The sequence below is a fragment of the Manis pentadactyla genome, chromosome Y (assembly GCF_030020395.1).
Source record: "Manis pentadactyla isolate mManPen7 chromosome Y, mManPen7.hap1, whole genome shotgun sequence".
Classification (NCBI taxonomy): Eukaryota; Metazoa; Chordata; class Mammalia; order Pholidota; family Manidae; genus Manis; species Manis pentadactyla.
Window position 1 is genome coordinate 36,091,493 of NC_080039.1, and position 17,896 is coordinate 36,109,388.

General features: G+C 57.8%; 1 protein-coding gene across 3 annotated transcripts; it reads left to right on the forward strand.

The window, feature by feature from the left end:
* The first annotated feature begins 174 nt into the window (after nucleotides 1-174).
* On the forward strand, nucleotides 175-17,371 carry LOC118935952 (probable bifunctional dTTP/UTP pyrophosphatase/methyltransferase protein). Of its 3 annotated transcripts, none has more exons than XR_008995399.1 (13): nucleotides 175-366; nucleotides 1,570-1,701; nucleotides 2,899-2,946; nucleotides 4,210-4,274; nucleotides 4,592-4,653; nucleotides 5,876-5,984; nucleotides 6,526-6,880; nucleotides 8,977-9,139; nucleotides 10,843-11,027; nucleotides 12,747-12,904; nucleotides 13,666-13,809; nucleotides 16,205-16,327; nucleotides 17,020-17,102. XR_008995399.1 is itself a non-coding variant. In XM_057496221.1 (13 exons), exons 1-13 carry the CDS (start codon nucleotides 274-276, stop codon nucleotides 17,292-17,294), a joined length of 1,887 nt encoding a protein of 628 aa, XP_057352204.1. In that variant the 5' UTR covers nucleotides 175-273; the 3' UTR covers nucleotides 17,295-17,371. The 3 variants fall into 3 exon arrangements, 2 of the variants coding, with proteins under 2 accessions (XP_057352204.1, XP_057352205.1); XM_057496221.1 differs by having other exon boundaries at nucleotides 12,747-12,879; nucleotides 17,020-17,371; XM_057496222.1 differs by lacking the exons at nucleotides 175-366; nucleotides 1,570-1,701 and having other exon boundaries at nucleotides 2,918-2,946; nucleotides 4,151-4,274; nucleotides 12,747-12,879; nucleotides 17,020-17,371.
* The last annotated feature ends 525 nt before the right edge of the window (nucleotides 17,372-17,896 follow it).

Genomic DNA, 17,896 nt, shown 5'->3' on the forward strand with positions numbered 1-17,896 from the left:
CAAGCGCAGTCCGGTCACGCGAACTGGCGGAGGCGGGGCCGGAGGGGGCGGAGCCAGGCTTGTGCCGGGGGCTGGGGGCGGAGCCGGGGGCGGAGCCGGGGAGGGGCGGGCGGGGCCGGAGGGGCGGAGCCAGGCTTGTGCCGGGGAGGGGCGGAGCCGGGGCGGGGCGGAGCCGGGGGAGCAGGGCTTTCCGGGCCGCGGCGCCGGGAGCGGGCGAACTGGCAGTCTTGGGGCCGCTGGGCCGCGGGGCCGGGACGGGCGTGCGCGGCCGCCATGGTGCTGTGCCCGGTGATCGGGAAGCTGCTGCGCAAGCGCGTGGTGCTGGCCAGCGCCTCCCCGCGCCGCCGGGAGATCCTCAACCAGGCGGTGAGCTCCGGCCTGCGGGGCCTAGTGGGGCCGGGGGCTGCGGGGCCTGTGCGGGGCCCAGTGCCGGGCACCTACTGACTGCGACCCCCGGGCCTGTGGGTCCTGCTGACGGGTCTGGTGGTGAGAGGGGGCAGTCAGGCCAGGTTGGGGCGGGGGGTCTCTGCAGCAGGCCTAGGGCTGGGGTCTGTAGGTCAGGGCCCGTGAGCAGCGGCGGGGGGTCTGCAGAGGCAAGGGAAGGAAGGTTCTCTGTGACCTGGAGGCCACGGACTGTGGTAGGGGGTGTCTGGGCCCTGCCTACTGACCCAGGGCCCTAGTGACCCAGGTCTGCAGTCTGCAGGAAGACGAGCGCCCTGTGTTCCCGGGACCAGGGTCTTGAGGCCGGGCTTGGTGACCTGTGGCTTGGTTGGCCCGAGGGCTGCCAGGCCAAGGCCGGGTGTGTGCTTGAGCTTGACCATCCAGGAGCCGGTCGTGGGGGAAGGACAGAGCCAGGGTCGGGGGGTGGGATCATGGGGGGTCACGCACGGAGGGTTAGCACCTCCAGGAGAGCCGGCGGGGTTGGGGACAGAAGGGGGCCGGGCTCACAGGGCGGTCCTGAGGCCCTGGGGGTGCCGGAAGTACAGGCAAGGGGGCTTCACGCGGGGGGACAGGGCAGGTTGGAGCCAGCCAGATGCCCAGTCGTGTGCCCTGGAGACCAGGACGTTACCCTCTGGGCCAGGGCCCACTTTGCTGTCCCACCTGAGTGTCCATGCCCAGTCCCTGCAGGCACCATCCAGCTGTCCACGGGGGGAGCCACGGTACAGCAACCACATTTCCCCCTCTCACCCCTGTCCTTTGTGTCCACTCTGCTGCACTTTGTGTGGACAGTGTACATTCAGCTGCCTGACGTCCATGGGGGTGAAGGACACCGGGAAGCCCTTTGGCCTCTGGAGCTACAGGCCCGAGCACCCTGGTCCAGCTTCCCTGATGGCCGCCATGTCCTTGGCAGCTGCATGAGCCCAGGTCCTCCGGCCAGGGCTACGCGGCCCCAGCCAGGCCCCTGCGCCTCACCAACGAGGAGCTGGCCCGGAGGTGCCCAGTGAGCAGATAGATGTGGGGACCGAGCCCTCAGCTGGGAGAGGCCCCATGTCCCATGAATCGTGCATGGGCTTCTCCACAGCCTGGGGTCTTCCCAGGACCCTCAAGACGTCCTTCCTCCCGTTCTAGGGTCTCAGATTCGAGGTGGTTCCTTCCAGGTTTAAAGAGAAGCTTCATAAAGCCTCGTTCCCCACCCCTTATGCCTACGCCATCGAGACAGCCAAGCAGAAGGCCCTGGAGGTCGCCAGAAGGATGCACGAGGCAAGGAGCTATTGCTTTTTCAAAGTTCTCTTGCTGTGTTTTCAGGTTTTCTCTGTACGTGTTATAAGTAAGGACCATTTACAGGATGCAGTTGATGCAGCTGGGTATTGCTGACGGTTTCTATGTGGCACGCTGTGATAATGTAATAAATGCCACATACACGGAGAGCCCATTGCTGTGTCGGTATGTGAGGCACCATTAAAATTACTGCAACAGTGTCACTGTAGCTAATATACTTTATGACTCGGGGCTACTGTGTAATACACTGTTGCCATTAATATAACAGCATCATTTATAATGTAGAACTAATACGCCTTGCTTATGGCTGTGTGTTACTTTGTAGCAAACTTATAATTAATGTAATGGCATCGTTTATGATACAGTATTAATGTAGGTTAGCCGTTACTGTCTGCTACTATGTAATACATGATACCTAAGTCATCATTTACAATATACAGTCAACAGTAGCTTATCTACTATGATATTACTGTGTAACATGCTGTTGCAATTAATAAAAGAGCATCATAGATGATACAGGATGCCCACAGCTTATTTATTGCTGTGTGTTGTTTTGTAGTGAACTATTATAATTGATACAACACTGTGTCGTTTATGATATACAGCTAATGTGGCTTATCTATTACAATGGTGCTGCCATATAATATACTATTGCATTAGTATAGCATGTGTGACAAAGTAGATTAGCTTATCTCAGTTATTATATAATGTACTGTAATTAATCTAACAGTATCATGACAGAGAATTAACGTAGCTTATCTGTTACGGTGTGTCAAGATAACATCCTGTCTCAATCTAGATAATACAGTAAGTACACGGTAGTCACTGCTCTGTTAAGTATCGGTATATGAATGAGTGTCAGTCGATTTTCAGTAATGGAAATGCTAGTATTTAAAGCTAATTTTAAGGTTCTGTACAGATTTTAGATGAGTATGTCTGGCTCAAGACTGAATTTCCCACTTGGATTTATTTTATTGTCCAAAGTACCTTTTCTTTAACTACATCGAGCGGGCCAGCAACGCTTGGCCTTAATTCAGGATAGCACAGAGGGGTGTTGTCCCCAGAAGTGGCCACACAGACCCTACGGGCGACAGTCCTGCGCAGTGCTGACCCCTGCAGGGTGGGCACCCTGGGGCTGTAGGAACATCACCTCTAAAGCTGAGTATGGATTTCTTGCAGAAAGACCTCCGGACCCCTGATATTGTCATAGGGGCAGACACGATCGTGGTGAGTCACCCCTCATGGCCCCTTTCTACACTCTCATTTGGTTTGCGTGTGCTTGTGAGGGCGATGAAGGTGTGCGCAGGGCTGGCTCCTGGTGGCTGCCAACAGAATCTGTCCCCTTGCCCTTTCCAGTTTCTGGGGGCCACCGCAAAAACCTGGAGCCCTTTGGCTGCGAGACACACCATCCAATCTCTTCCTGCACCCCTACATGGCCTTCTCCCCATGTGTGCGCGTCTGTGTCCTCATCTCCTCTTCCTGTAAGGACACCCCAGTCCTGTAGGATGCGGGTGCACCCTACTGCAGTACAAACACATCTTAATGTTAGTACATCTTCAAAGGCCCTGTTTCCAAATTGCATCCCATTTACAGGGCAGGGGGTTAGGACCTAGGCGTATCTTTTGGGGGGACACCGTTCTACCCATGACAGGGTTTTGGCCCCTGTGAGTTACGTTCTGCCATGACCGGTCACACAGGCCTGTCCTTACCACAGTGGGAGCAAAGCGTGGGAATGCTGCCCTTGAGGGGTGAGCGGCCACCACGATACCTGGGCCAGGCACCACCCATTTGAACCTTGAGAGAGTCCAGGGTCAGAACACGCCGGATGGGGCGACTCCAGGCCCCATCTTCCTGCGGCTCATGCCATGCAGCCCGGCTTGATGGTACCAAGTGCAGGTGACAGTCTGTCGCTGGTCCCGGTGGTGGTGGGGGACCTGCACATGGAAGTCTAAAATCAAACAGTGCCAGTTCCTCCAAGCATTACACACAGAAGCACCATATGATGGAGCAGTTGCAGTGCTGGGACTGAGCTTGGTCCCCCAGTCCGCATGCTCAGGCCCTCAGCCAGGACCTCACGATGGGGCTGTACTTAGACATGGGGTCTTTAAAGAGGGGATCCAGGTAAAGGAGGTCGAAGGGTGAAACCGGATCCCGTGGTGTCCTTGTAATAAGGGGATGAGGACAGACATGCACCGAGGGATGACCCCATGAGGACACGGGGATCCCATGGACAGCAGTGCCCATACCAGGCAGACCCACAGGCTGAACGTGGACTCGTGGTCGTCCACAGAGGCGGTCGAAGCTGGCAAATGGGGACAGTTACAGGGGCACGAGAACAGTCAGGACCTGGACAGAGCAGGTGGTGGCCCTACGTCGTGAATGCACCAAATGCCCTGAACTGTTTCAAGGGCTGTGTTTTATGGGATGGCAGGGCGCATTCACAGACGTGGCCTGGGGGCACGGCCCTGTCCCTGCCCGCTTCTCCTGCAGACGGTCGGGGGGCTGATCCTGGAGAAGCCGGTGGACAAGCAGGACGCCTACAGCATGCTGTCCAGGTGGGTGCCGCGTCATCTCCCGGGGAGCACTGTGCCTCCGATGCAGGTGGGCAGGTCCGCCGGGCACATGCCACGGGAGGCCAGAGCCAGCGTCTGGGACTTCCTTGCATTCACTGCTCCCTCCGTGCCCCCTCACCTTCTCAGCACTGTCCCTGCAGGCCTGCCTCCGTCCAACCGCCACTGCCCAGGGACTTCTGCTCCCGACAGAGAGGTGGTCAGTGTCCTGTGGGTGGCCGCCTCCCTCAACCCCACCGGGAGACAGCAAACAGCCCTCTTCCCACCCGTGTGAACAGCACCACGCTGTTTGTGTCTTGCAGGTTGAATGGGAAGGAGCATAGCGTGTTCACGGGTGTGGCCATCGTGCACTGCTCCAGCAGAGGTACGTGGCCTGGCCACCCTGGGAGCACAGGGCCTTCCCAGTGACCTGGGCCCTCGGGGGCTGCTTGGGCATGTTCCCACACGAGCCCAGCCCTCCCGTCCTGCCTGGGACGTCGGGACCCCGCGTGCCAGCCTCAGGGTTCACTGCGCGCCACGTGTAGTACCCGCCCCGTGCAACCTGCAGGGATGTCGCACACCTTAGGCCCTGAGAAGCGGAGGAGCGGGGCCCACGTGATGCTGGTGTTCCCTGGCCCCAGGGCTCCCTGATTGCTTCCCTGCAGTGGGCTTAGCAGCCACAGCTTATCTGCTCTGCCCTCTGGGTCCCTCTTGGACTTCAGCCTGGAGCCCTTGGGGATGGAGCACGTGCTGGAGTCAGAAATGGTGCCTCCACCCACCCCCGTCTCTGCTCTTCTTTCCTGTCTCTCCTGGGAACCAGACCCTCTAACACTGGCTATGGTGTGAGTGTCTTGGGGCGGCCGTAACAAAGGACCACACGGTAGGAAGCTTAAACCACAGGAATTATCCTCCCCCAGCTCTGGAGACCAGACGTCTGAGGTCCAGGAGGGGGCAGGGCAGTGCTCCCTCCACAGGCCCCAGGGGAGGCTCCTTCCTGCCTCTTCCAGCTTCTAGGGGCTCCAGGCGGCCCTGGGTGTGCGGCCGGCTCACTCCCATCTCTGCCTCCATCTCTACATGGCTTCTCTGTGTCTGTGTCTCCCCTCTTCTGTCCCTTATGAGGACATCTGTCATTGCATTTATGCCACCCTCATCCAGGACTCCTCATCTCATATCCTATACTGGACCCCACTTGCAAAGACCATACTTCCAAATAAGGCGCTGTTCCCAGGCCCCACTTCCACATGAGTTTTAGGGACCCCACTCACCCCAGGACAGCTGGAGCGATGGAGTCTCTCAGGGGACCACTAGGCATGGCCGCTGTGTGGTGCTCAGAGCTTTCCCAGCCCCACAGGCCTCCAGCTGATACCAGAAGTTCATTCCCAGAAGCAGACCTGAGTCCCTGTTTTCTCGGGGCCTGTGTTTCTCCTGCTTGCCGAGTTCCTTATCTTTTATTGTTTCTTGTCTAAAGTGAACGTCCACCCCCCCACACACATGAAAGATTAACATCTGAATTGCGTGCAAAGCCCAGACGCACTTCCCCAAAGTGCAGAGGCCCCAGTGTGGGGATCCAGGCTGCGTACCCCCACCCGGGGGCTCTGTCCTTGCAGACGGCCAGCTCGAAACGAGCATCTTGGAATTCCACGAGGAGACGATGGTGAAGTTCTCGGAGCTGTCCGAGGAGCTCCTGTGGGAATACATCGACAGCGGGGAGCCCATGTGAGTCTCCACTGAGGTGTGGCCCTGAGCCCCACCCGCCCACAGAGGATCAGGCGGCCCATGGCTGCTCCCAGGGCCTGCACCCCACGTGCCATGCTCAGTCCTGTAAACTCGCCTTTGGGTCTCGTGGGAGGGGACCGGACTTCCCGTTGGCCAGAAGGGTCTTCAGGGCCCCTCATTCCTCCATAAGGAGGTCTCAGCAGAGGCCCCCCGGGGCCAGGGATGCAGCCCTGCAGGCTGGTGCGGCCAGCCCGGGGGTTGGGGCCTTGACTGCAACCCACAGACCACACACCAGGCCTGCCGTGGAGGGCAGCTTCCCCTGCAGCCACCCTGCACCCTGTGGTTGCCCACAGTAGGGACAGGAGCATCAGATGGGCTTTCACCCGGAGCCCATCTCCCTAGTGTGCGGCTGCCCAGGGTGAAGTCGGCTGGGTGGGTGTCTGCTGGGATGGCAGCACCCGCCACGGGCCTTCTGACCCCGGGGACGTCAGTTCCTCCTGTAACCCAGTCTCTTCTCTCCGGCCCTCCTCGCCGGACCCAGGGACAAAGCTGGCGGCTATGGGATCCAGGCCCTGGGCGGCATGCTGGTGGAGTGCGTCCGTGGAGACTTCCTGAACGTCGTTGGCTTCCCCCTGAACCACTTCTGCAAGAAGCTGGTAGAGCTGTACTACCCACCCCGCCACGAGGACGTCCAGCGGACCAAGCACGACTCCATCCCGGCTGTGGACAGCTTCGAGAACCTGAGTGACACGGAAGGTGGCGGCTCGGATGAGGGTGGTGGCGATGCAGCCCACGCTCGGGGCAGACAGGAGGCGAATCATGACAGGACGGCCGAGAGCCCGCCACCCTTCCCGACCGAGCTTCTAGAACTGATAGACGGCTTCAAAGCTTCAAAGGTACCTGTGCAAATGTCCAGGGGCGGCTGTCACAGGTGACCCCAAACTGCGGGCTTAACCCACAGGAGTCATCTTCTCCAGGTCTGGAGACCACATGTCTGAGGTCCAAGCAGGGCAGGGCAGGGCTGCGCTCCCTCCACAGGCCCCGGGGAGGCTCCTTCCTGCCTCTTCCAGCCTCTGGGGGCTCCAGGCGGCCCTGAGCCTGTGGCCGTGTCCCCGTCTCAGCCTCCATCTCCACGTGGCTTCCCCTCTGTGTCCCTGTCTCTCCTCTTCTGTTTCTTATGAGGACACCTGCCATTAGACTTAGGGCCACCCTCATCCAGGACCACCTCATCTCAGATCTTCCCCTTAATCCCATCTGCAGAGACCCTGTTTTCAAATAAGGCCCCGTTCCCAGGACATAGGCATATCTTTATGGGGCCACTGTTCAGCCCCAGATGCGCCCGGCTGATAATTGTGCCTTTGTTCAATGGCTTGACACAGAGATAGTGACTTCCAGGAAGACGGGGGGCAGGTGCCTGAGCCCCAGTTCCCTGGGCTGAAGTGCTGGTGTGCGAGGCAGGTGCTCGGGGCCGCAGGGACTGTGTTCTGTGCCTGGCTGGAGCAGGTCTCGGGGTAGAGAGTGAGCAGTGCCCCTGTGACCCCAGCATGGGGCCACCGTATGGTCCTGGAAGGCCTTGCCACAGCCCTGGGAGGAAGGCCAGATCACTAGCTGGTGGCAGCCTTAGGTGCCCCATGGCCCAGCTGGCCAGGTGGCAGGCGGACTATGGCACTGGGTCAGCAGCAGCCTGGAGGGCAGACAGGGTCAGTGACTGTGGCCTTGGGATCCCAGACACTGCCCCAGCCAGAGGCTCTGCCAGGCATGTGGGCACCAGCCTGTGCCCACGGCTGCAGCTCCGATGGCCCTCCTAGTGGACATGTGGTTCAGCTGCTCACGGATGCTTCTGAGAAGTGCCCAGGCCCGACCGGACAGCATCTGGGACAGAAGCCCATTCAGGCAGCCTCTGCCGTGTCTGCCACGGTCAGGTGGGCCTCAGCCCCTTGTGCTCCTGTGCACCTGCCTAGCTGGCTCCCATCATCTCTGGCTCCTCCCTGTGAGGCCACCTTCCAGCCGCTCCGGGCTCCTGGGAACGTGGGGAAGCTAGGTGGCCATCTCCCCTGCCACGGCTCTGCAGGGTGATGTCAGCGCTCACCTGGGGAGGTGGGCATGCCGGGCGGGGGCTCAGGCTGTTGGACTGGGGGCCGCCCCTTGCCATACTCCACCCCAGCCACCTCCCCGTCATCTCTTTGCCTGGAGGAGGATGTATAGTGGGTAGGGAAAAGGGAGGTCATACTGGACTGTGCCAGAGCATCTCTGATTTATATACAAATGGTTAAAACCACTCTGCAGGGACCACACATCACAGGACTGGGCTCTGCTGTGGTTCCAGGTTGCTTAACCATCTTCCATCATGTATCTATCATCTATCTATGTATCTATCATCGATCTGTCTATCTCTGTCTGTCTGTCATCAATCTGTATCATCTGTCTGCCTGTCTCTCTACCCACCTACCTACTGATCCGTCTGCCCACCTACCAAGGGAGGGTTACCCATGTCCCCCGAGGGCATGTATCTTGAGCAGCTTAGACACACTGTACCCTGGTTGCTGGCCTCTGTGTCCAAACACAGTCCCTTTCTGAAGTCCTAGAAGCTGAGGCTACACAAGCATCCCAGGAGGACATGGTCAGCCTCCAACAGGGGCACACTGATTTTTCTCCCATGGATGCTTTTTCTGCTTGACATTCATTGATATGTTTTTACCTTGTGCAAACCTTGTAGCCAGAGCCTCAATCCACTAAACTCTGCAGAAGCAGGATCAACTGATGAGTTAAATACTTTTTTAAAATTGAGGTACTTAGAGTAAAATGCACAAATCTTGCCTGCATCTTGTTGACTTTTGGCACGCGTGTACACTCACGTGACCACTGCCCAGATCGAGGTGAGTTACATACTCCACTGTGACAGTTCTGATCTCCGTCTTTGGAGTCCAACAGGAGTGAAAAGTATCTGATTCATCCTATAATAGGTCTCCCTGTACTTGTGTCTAACGGACAGGCCCTGTTCACGGCTTGCAAGTTGAAGGTGTTTGATTTGTTGAAAGATGAAGCCCCCCTGGGGGCCCTGGATGTTGCACTCAAAACCAACACGTCTGTGTGTGGAATCGGGCGGCTGCTGGATGTCTGTGTGGCCCTGGGGCTACTGCAGAAGACGGAGAGAGGTAAGGGGTCTTCTTCCAAGGTGTCGTGCCCAAATCTTGGCAGGTGGAAGGAAGCGAGTTGTAGAGTAAAGGTGGCCTCTGAGCCGAGGCAGGGCGGACCTGACCGTCCGTCCCTCTGCCTTCGGACGGCTTTTCCCCAGAAGGTGAGAAGCAGGGGCGGATGGGAGAGAGGAAACACAGGCAGTTGTGTGCATGTGTTACAAGAAAGAGAACAGCTTTCTTATGGGCTGTGGTGTTAAAAGGCTTTATCGGTCAGTTCACCAGAGAAACAGACCAATAGGAGATACTGTGTGCACCACACAGATGTTCATTTTTACTTATTTATTCAGATGAGATGGGTGGATACATAGACACACAGACACACAGATATGGATTGATAATAGTTGACGACACATAGATGGCTGACAGGAGATACAGGGGCTGGCTGGCTGGGGAGGTAGAAGGGTAGGTAGGTAGGTGACAGGAGATACAGGTGGGTGAATGGGTGGATGAATAGGTGATAGAGGTAGGTAGATGCGTAGGTAATAGATGGAGACGAATGGATAGATGGTAGCTCATAGTTATGGACGGACAGATGACAGGAGATATAGATGGATGGATGGACAGGTATGTAGGTTGATAAATACGGCAGGTAGATGTAGATGATAGATAACAGATACGGATGGATGGACGGATGGATGGATGGATGATGGGTGAGATAAATGCATGGATGGATGGATGGATGAAACTGTGTCTGCTGAACCAAACAGAACCCTTGTGTGGTCTGTGGGTGGTCCCTGAGCTTGAAAGGCAGGAGGCGGAAGTCCCCAGGCAGGAGAGACAGCTTCCTTTCTGGGACAAGGGGGAAAGTGGGGTACTGGTGGAGGCCCCCCAAAGCTGCCCTTTGTACAAGAAGTGTGCGAGTCTGTGCTTGAGATTTGGAGCGTAGGCGCACAAGGCCCTGCCCATCCAGCTCATTTTAATAATAACCTCTGTTGAAAAAGAACCAAAGGTGGAAAGAGGCTGCCACCTCCGAGCTTAAGCTGCGGACCCTCCGAGCTTCTCATAACGCGTGTTGGCAGACGCCTTGCACGGGGCCCCAGTTGAACCCTCTGGACAGCCTGCTTGTGTGAGAGGCGGGTGCGCAGGGGAAGGACCCTGGGCCTGTTGGGCTCTTCAGAGAAGCAGAGCCCTCATGGGTCGGCCAGGACACGGAATTGGCCCCTCCACCCACGGGGTGGCACATCTGGAGTCCAGAGGGCAGGCCGGCCAGCCGGCGGGAAGCCCCATAGATGCTGACACTGTAGTCTGGAGCCAGGATTCGCTGTGCCTCAGGAAAATGTCACCTCTGCTTTGAAGTCCTTCAGCTGGTTGGATGAGGCCCACCCGCATTCCCAAGGGGCATCTCCTTTACTTAGCGTCAGCTGATTGCAAATGCCGATGAGTCTTATAAAACACCTCCACCTTGACATCTAGCCTGGAGTGATGAGGGACCGTAGGCTGGCCAGGTGGCTATTGTAGAGCCATGGGGGAATCGCCCCCGTGGGACCATCAGCCTGTTTGGGGGGACACCTGGGCCTCTTGTGAACCATCACCCTGCTGAGCTGCCCCCGAGTGCCCACTTTGCCCCCATCAGATAGACGATGCTTATGTTCGGTAAGGCCAGTTGTGGGGCCTGCCTGCACGTCCCCGCTGGGAGCTGATGCGTTGCACCATCCTTGCAGGGTACAGTAACACAGAGGTGGCAGACCTCCACCTGGTGTCACACGGTGAATATTCTCTGCACGGCTTCGTCATGCGCAATGACAGCCACGCCTGGAATCTCTTCACACACCTGGAGTTCGCCGTCCGGGAGGGAGCCGCCCAGAACCACAGGGCTTCTGGGGAGAAGGCGGGAGACCCGTGTCAGGTAGGGCGAGCTGAGATATTCCTGGGCACCCCACCTGTGTCATGCTGAAGAATCCAGGGGTACGGGCCCCATGGTTGCCCCGTGGGCTAACCGGAACCTCGTAGGAAAGCCCTGAGCAAACGTTTGCCTTCTTGGCTCTGGGGATCCTGATGGGAAGGCAGTGTGAGCAGGAGGGTTGGTGGGGGATGGCGCGGGGGTGTCTGGCGGCCACAGCTCCGGCAACCTTGTGAGGGTCAGGGTGGGTTCCACCCAGAAGGAGAATTGTCACAGGAAGGGACTCGGGTGTGCTGGACACAGTGGCTTCCCTCCGTGCTGTCAAACCGAACAGACCTGCTCGGCTCAGCCCATGGTTTTCAAACTGCCCCTGCCTCGTCTCCCGCCAGCCCTGTGCACCTTCCTCCCTGGAATCTTCTGGGGCGGGGGGTGGCGTGCAAGGCTGCTGGGCACCCCACTCCCAGTGAGGTGCCCTGGAGCACGTCAGACGCCCAGGCCTGGGAGGACAGGGGCCCCAGCCATCTAGTGGGAAAGGATTGGGAGGGGAATGCAGGTCCTGGCACTCACCCAGAGGGGCCTGCTTGGAACAGTGTTGCAGAGGCAAGCGGCCTGGGGGCACCAGGCCCCACGAACCCAGCAGGCGGGTGGTGCCTGCAGCCACAAACCCCGGTGAGCCCAGACCCGCATCCAGGATCCCAGATCTGCACCCCTGCTGGCCAATTATTCCCTCCTGCCCCAACCCAAGGGCACGGCACATGCCCTGAGCTGTCGTGCAGATCCAGGCCCCATGCAGCACACACTCTCTCCACACACTGGCTTCTCCCCAGGACTTGTTTTTCCTTAATTGTCCTTATATGTTTATTTTATTGGGGTAAAATTCACAGGATGTAAAACTTCCTGTTGTAACCACTTTAAAGTGAATGTTCACCGTGTCATGCAGCCACCCCATCTGGTTCCAGAACATTCCACCCCCCAAAGGAAACCCTGTCCCCAGGAGCAGGCCTCCCCACCACTCCCTGCCCAGCAGCCATGAATCCACGTCTGTCTGTGCACCTGCCTGTTCTGGACATTTCCTATGAGCGGATCCCACCCCGTGTGTCCCTGTGTGCCTGCGTCTCTCTCCCGAGCACCGTGGGTTCAAGACCGTCCACGCTGTGCGTGTTTCAGGGATTCCCTCCTTTTGGGGGCTGAGGAATATTCCCGTGTGTAATGGGCACGTGGTGGGACACCTTCTGGTTGCTCCCCGGCCCCCTGCCCTTGTCCCCACAGTGATCCTGCCCTGGGAACCTGGAGAATGGGGCCCCAAGCTGTCCCCTGCAGGCCTTCCTGGTAACTGCCTCCCCAGACCTGGGGACCCCAGTCCTCCTGCGCTGCACAGTGGGGGACTTGGGCGAGGAGTCCTGGGTCTCCATAGTGCTAGCCGTAGGGGAGCTCATCTCCTGGTTTTTCTCCAGTGACATCCTTTGTGGGCAGACGAGAGCCTCTAGGGTGGAAATCCCAGGAAACTAAAAATCGGGCTCTGAGCGCTAGCGTCTGTCAGCTGGGCGGACTGCAGTGGCGCTGCCCCCGGCATAGCCCCAGCCCACAGAGCCGTGCCAAGCAGCCCTGCCCCATGCCCCCGCCAGCCCGGCTCTGCCCTAGTGCACCAGCCCAGGAGCCATGCCCAGCAGCCAACACAGGGCACGCCGGGCCATGCACCCGCCAGCTCAGACTGTTGTCCTTTAGGACCTCCGCTGCCAGGCCAAGGATATGCAGCTGCAGTTCATGCAGGCCATGCATGGCCTCGCCAAGCTGACCGCACGCCAGGTGGCCACAGCTTTGGACCTGTCTGCCTTCACCTCCGCCTGCGACCTGGGAGGTGCGCTCACCCCTGCTGAGAGCAGGTGCTAACGAGTCTGTGTGTGCCCTTCCTGGTATTTGGTCAGATACCTTACTGGCTACTAAGACTTGTAAAGCAGGTTTCTGTGTTTACCAATCAGCTAAGGACCTAAATTTGGCCACGGTGGATACCATGCTTAGGCAGGTAACACCGAATGCTGCGAGGTCCTGGGGATAGCCAAGGACCCCTCCCCTTCCTTGTGGTTGCTGGGGAGGGGAGAGAACCATGGAGCCCGTCTGCCCCCGATTCATCAGGTCTCATTATGCCTCACGTATCCTCCACCCCATCCCAACCCAGGCTTATTCCAGGACAGCAGACAGGGGAGGAACAGACGCCTGCTCAAAGGGTGTAGCAGGTCGGGATACCCGGGGACTCGCATGCTGTCAGCTCATATGTCCCCATTCTCCACACCCCCTTCCTCCTGGTGGCCCAGAGTTGCTGCACTGGCACCAGCCATCATGTCTATATTCAGAAAGGGGAAGGAAGAGTGTGGCCCCCCACAGAGGCTCTCTAGGGATCCCCCTGTGAGTGTGGACCCACCAGCCCTGCGTCAGTCCACTCTGGAGGTCTTGGCCTTAGGAGGCCCCAAGGCTTGTGTGAGACACCAAAAGTCTCTGCCACCAGCTGGCTGCATTTCACACTGCAGGCTGCAGTCCATGTTCTCAAACGGTGTTTTGGTTTTGCCTAATTTTCCTGTGGAGGCTCTCTAAGGGTTTCGTAAGTGCCGGAAGGGTCAGGTCGCAAAGTCTGTTTGCATTCTTGCAGGCTGCACAGGCGCCCTCGCCCACGAGCTCACCCAGGAGTACCCACGTCTGACGGTGACCGTGTTCGACCTCCCGGAGGTCATCGAGCATGTGGCATGTTTTCAACCCGACGGCCAACAGGCAGAACGGGTCAGCTTTGTGAAAGGTAAAGCTCCTCTCTTTGCCTTGGGTCATTGCCTGGCTGGCCTTATTTTCCTCTGATACAGTGTGTGTGTGTGTGTGTGTGTGTGTGTTGTGTGTGTGTGTGTGTGTGTGTGTGTGTGTGTGTGTGCGCGCGCGCGCGTGTGTGTGTGTGTGTGTGTGTGTGTGTGTGCGTGCCAGCCTTATTTTCCTCTGATACAGTGTGTGTGTGTGTGTGTGTGTGTGTGTGTGTGCGTGCCAGCCTTATTTTCCTCTGATACAGTGTGTGTGTGTGTGTGTGTGTGTTGTGTGTGTGTGTGTGTGTGTGTGTGTGTGTGCGCGCGCGCGCGCGTGTGTGTGTGTGTGTGTGCGTGCCAGCCTTATTTTCCTCTGATACAGTGTGTGTGTGTGTGTGTGTGTGTGTGTGTGTGTGTGTGTGTGTGTATGTGTGTGTGTGTGTTTGCTCTGTGTGGTTTCCTGTGCATGATGTCTGTGGGTACATGTCTGTTTGCACATGCAGGAGCAAATCACAAGTCACATGGACGGGGCATGAGGTTAGCAGCGTAGGAACTGGTCAGGGCGAGAGAGTCGGTGGGGATGGGGTGTGGTGAAGGGCAGCATTGTGGACGTCCATGAGCTACACCAAGACGGTCTGAGGTTAGACCCAAGGAGGACCTTCTAGGAGGCAGCCCTGAATGCGCAACGGATTGGAAGGAGGCTCTTAACATCCTGTAACCCATTGGTTACTGGGCTCAGCACTTCCCCAGGACCCCTTGATACTTCTGCTTAAAAAGAAGGGCAGTCCATGGCTCCGCACTACCCCATGGCCTGGGCCTCAGCAAGGGCCACAAGGTGACCAAGGCTGTGCGCAAGCCAGGGCACAGCCGCCACCGCAGCTATGTTCGTGCAGGCCGTGATCCGAGACGTGTGTGCAGCTTCACCCCGTATGAGCAGTGTGCCACAGAGCTCCTCGAGGTCTCCAGGGACAAGCAAACCCTCAAACTCATCCCCAAAAAGGGTGGGAACCCACTTCCATGCCAAGAGGAAGAGAGAGGAGCTGAACAGCACCCTGGCAGCCAAGGACTGAAGCCCCACCCTCTGTGTAGAGCAAAACCTTTACAGAGAAACAAACAAAATTGAATGCATAAGTGAGAAAACTCAGGGAACATAAGTACTGAATCATCTTGCAAGTTACATCTACCACTTAAATTAATAAAAGAGCCACTTTTGCATTCAAAAAAAAAAAAAAGAAGGGCAGGGCAGTCGTCCTGCTATGGGCTGAACTGTGGCCCCAAAACTCACATGCTGAAGCCCTCACCACCAGGGTGATATACCTGGAGAGGCTTAGGGTGAAATGAGGTCCTAAGTGTGGGTCCTGATCACATACGACCTCGGCCTTGTAAAAAGAAGAGAGACACGAGAGATCTCTCCCTCTCTGTCTGTCTGTCTCTGCACTGTGTGAGGACGCAGAAATGGATGTGACTCTGTTACCACGGCCCCGAGCCCACTAAGAAACATCCTAAAGCTTTGAGTCCAGGAGAGAACCGTGAAAGCTCTGGTACATGTTTGCTGGGTGTAGGAAAAGAAAACACTAAAAAAAGGACAGCCTGCCATCCTAGGGGTCCCTGGAACCACCTGCCATCCTAGGGGTCCCCGGAGCCCTCCAGGACCCGAGCGTGGGCCTCTTGTCTGCAAACATTGCCCCGGTTTTCCTCTACCTGCCCAGGGTTCCCTCTACTCCAACACACACTTTTTTCTGTCTTGTTTTGCGTGCATACGTGGGAGCTGCAGCTCATCCTTTGTGGAATGAGGCAGGGAGACGGGTGAAAAGCTGGGAAGGTTTGTGTGTCCACAGGCGCACGTGGGCAGCCGTAACAAATCCCTGTGAACAGGGGCATTCATGTAACTGGAGTTACCCTCCCCTAGCTCTGCAGAGCAGATGTCTGAGGCCCAGGCGGGGCTCTGAGGTCCAGGCAGGGCAGGGCCACGCTCCCTCCACAGGCTCCAGGGGACACTCCTTCCTGCCTCTTCTGCCTTCTGGGGGCTACAAGCATCCCTGGGCATGTGGCTGGGTCCCTCCAATCTCTACCTCTGTCTCCACATGGCCTCTGTGTATCTGTGTCTCTGCTCCTCTTCTGTCCCTTTTAAGAACATCTGTCACGGGATTTAGGCCCGCACTCACCTAGGAGGATCTCATCTCAGATCCTTCACGTTCATCACAGCTGCAAAGACCCTGCTCAGAAACAAGGTCCCATTCTCAGGTACTGGGTGGACTTGAATATTTTGGGGACATGGTTCCCCACAGCATAAGTAGCATCTCTCTATTTCGGCCATTCTGAAGAGTGGCACATCCGCCTTCCCGTAAGGTGGACCAGTTCTTATGTCCCTGATGGATGTAATGCATTTTGTCATCACACCAGGTGACTTCTTCAAAGACAGCCTTCCGGCAGCAGATCTCTACATTCTGTCCAGAATCCTGCACGCCTGGCCCGACGACCGAGTCCATCAGTTGCTGAGCCATATCTCCAGCCGCTGCAAGCCAGGTGAGAGCAGCCACTGAGTTTCCTGATGTAAAACACAAAAGCAGTTTTTCATTAAAAAAAAAAAAAAAGAGTGAATTTTACAAAGAGCCCATTGCCCCACCCAGCCCTCGGGTTACATCTCCCTGAGCAGCCCCTTGATTTGCAGGTAGTGGTGGCAACTTTCTGAACTTTATGGCAGAGGGGCCCCAGCCTGCACTCGAGGGCCACCTGAGTGTCCTTGTCCCAGCCCCCTAGAGCCAGCGGTGATGTCCAGGGTCTGCGGCGGTGGCACTGTGGCTCTGTCCCCATGACCAGATTCCTTGGATCTTTGCCTACGTGGTGAATTCCTCAGTGGCACCAGCTCATGGCTGCCCACAGGAGGCCAGACGGCCTAGGCAGGTCCAGGCACCCCTGAGCTGAGTCTAGGTGTACGTACAAATGTCCAGGTGTCCCCAGGCTGGGTCTAGGCTACCCCATGTTGGGTCCAGGCACCCCAAGCTGGGTCCAGGTGCTGGGTCCAGGCTCCTCCCAGGCAGGTTCTGTGACCACTCTGTCTCCCCACTTCTCAGTTTCCTGCTCCCTCCGTCCACTGTCCCTCCCCTTCCCAGGCTGGTGGGCACTGTCCTCAGCGCCCTGCCCCTTGGAGCTGGCTGTGACCCGGGGACCCCGCTGCACCTCGGGTGCGACTGCAGCTCCTTCTGCCTCTCCCTCAGGCGGTGGCCTCCTGGTGGCTGACGTGGTGCTGGACGATTCGGTCCCAGGGGCGGCACGGGGCGCCCGGCGGGGCCCACTGCAGGCCCTGAGCATGCTGGCGCAGGGCGAGGGCGGACCGCGGAGCCTGGTCCAGTACCGAGGCCTGCTGGAGCAGCACGGCTTCAGGGACGTGCGGGCCGCGCAGGCAGGGGACACGCTGCTCGTGGTCCTGGGCACACGAGCGGTGTCGAGAGGCCCCCAGGAGGCCACCGGGCCACCTGCTCCCACACGGTGACCACCGGGGAAGGCATTCCCAGGAGAGCTGCAGCCAGTGTGTGGTGTCCGCGAACAGATTAAAGAAGGCGTGAGCCACTTGTGTGAGTCCGTTTGTGGGGTCCCCAAGTGGAGGCCCCTGAGCCTGCACACCAGCCAAGCACGGTGGCGAGGGAGTCTGGGGCCGCCCCCAGGTGGCTGTCCAGGCTCTACCCCAAGGTGCCGCTTCCCTCCTTGTCCCCATAGGGAAGCAGGGCCCTTCCAGCCCAGAGACGATCACACTGCGTGTGGTAGCTTGCACACACACACACACACACACCAGGGACGATCACACTGCGCATGGTAGCTTACACACACACACACACACACACACACACACACACGGGCAGTACAGGGAAGCAGGGCCCTTCCAGCCCAGGGACGATCACACTGCGTGTGGTAGCTTGCATCCCCCAGGGCCCATGAGACGTACCTCGACTTTCCGTGATGTGTCTGTTCTCTTTGGCCTAAATACAGTGCATCTGTTGTGTATGTTTCACATATGGTTGCACCAGTATATTCCTATATATACTTAAGAGTAATGGTTATATTTATTTATCATACAATTATACATGTAAGACACAA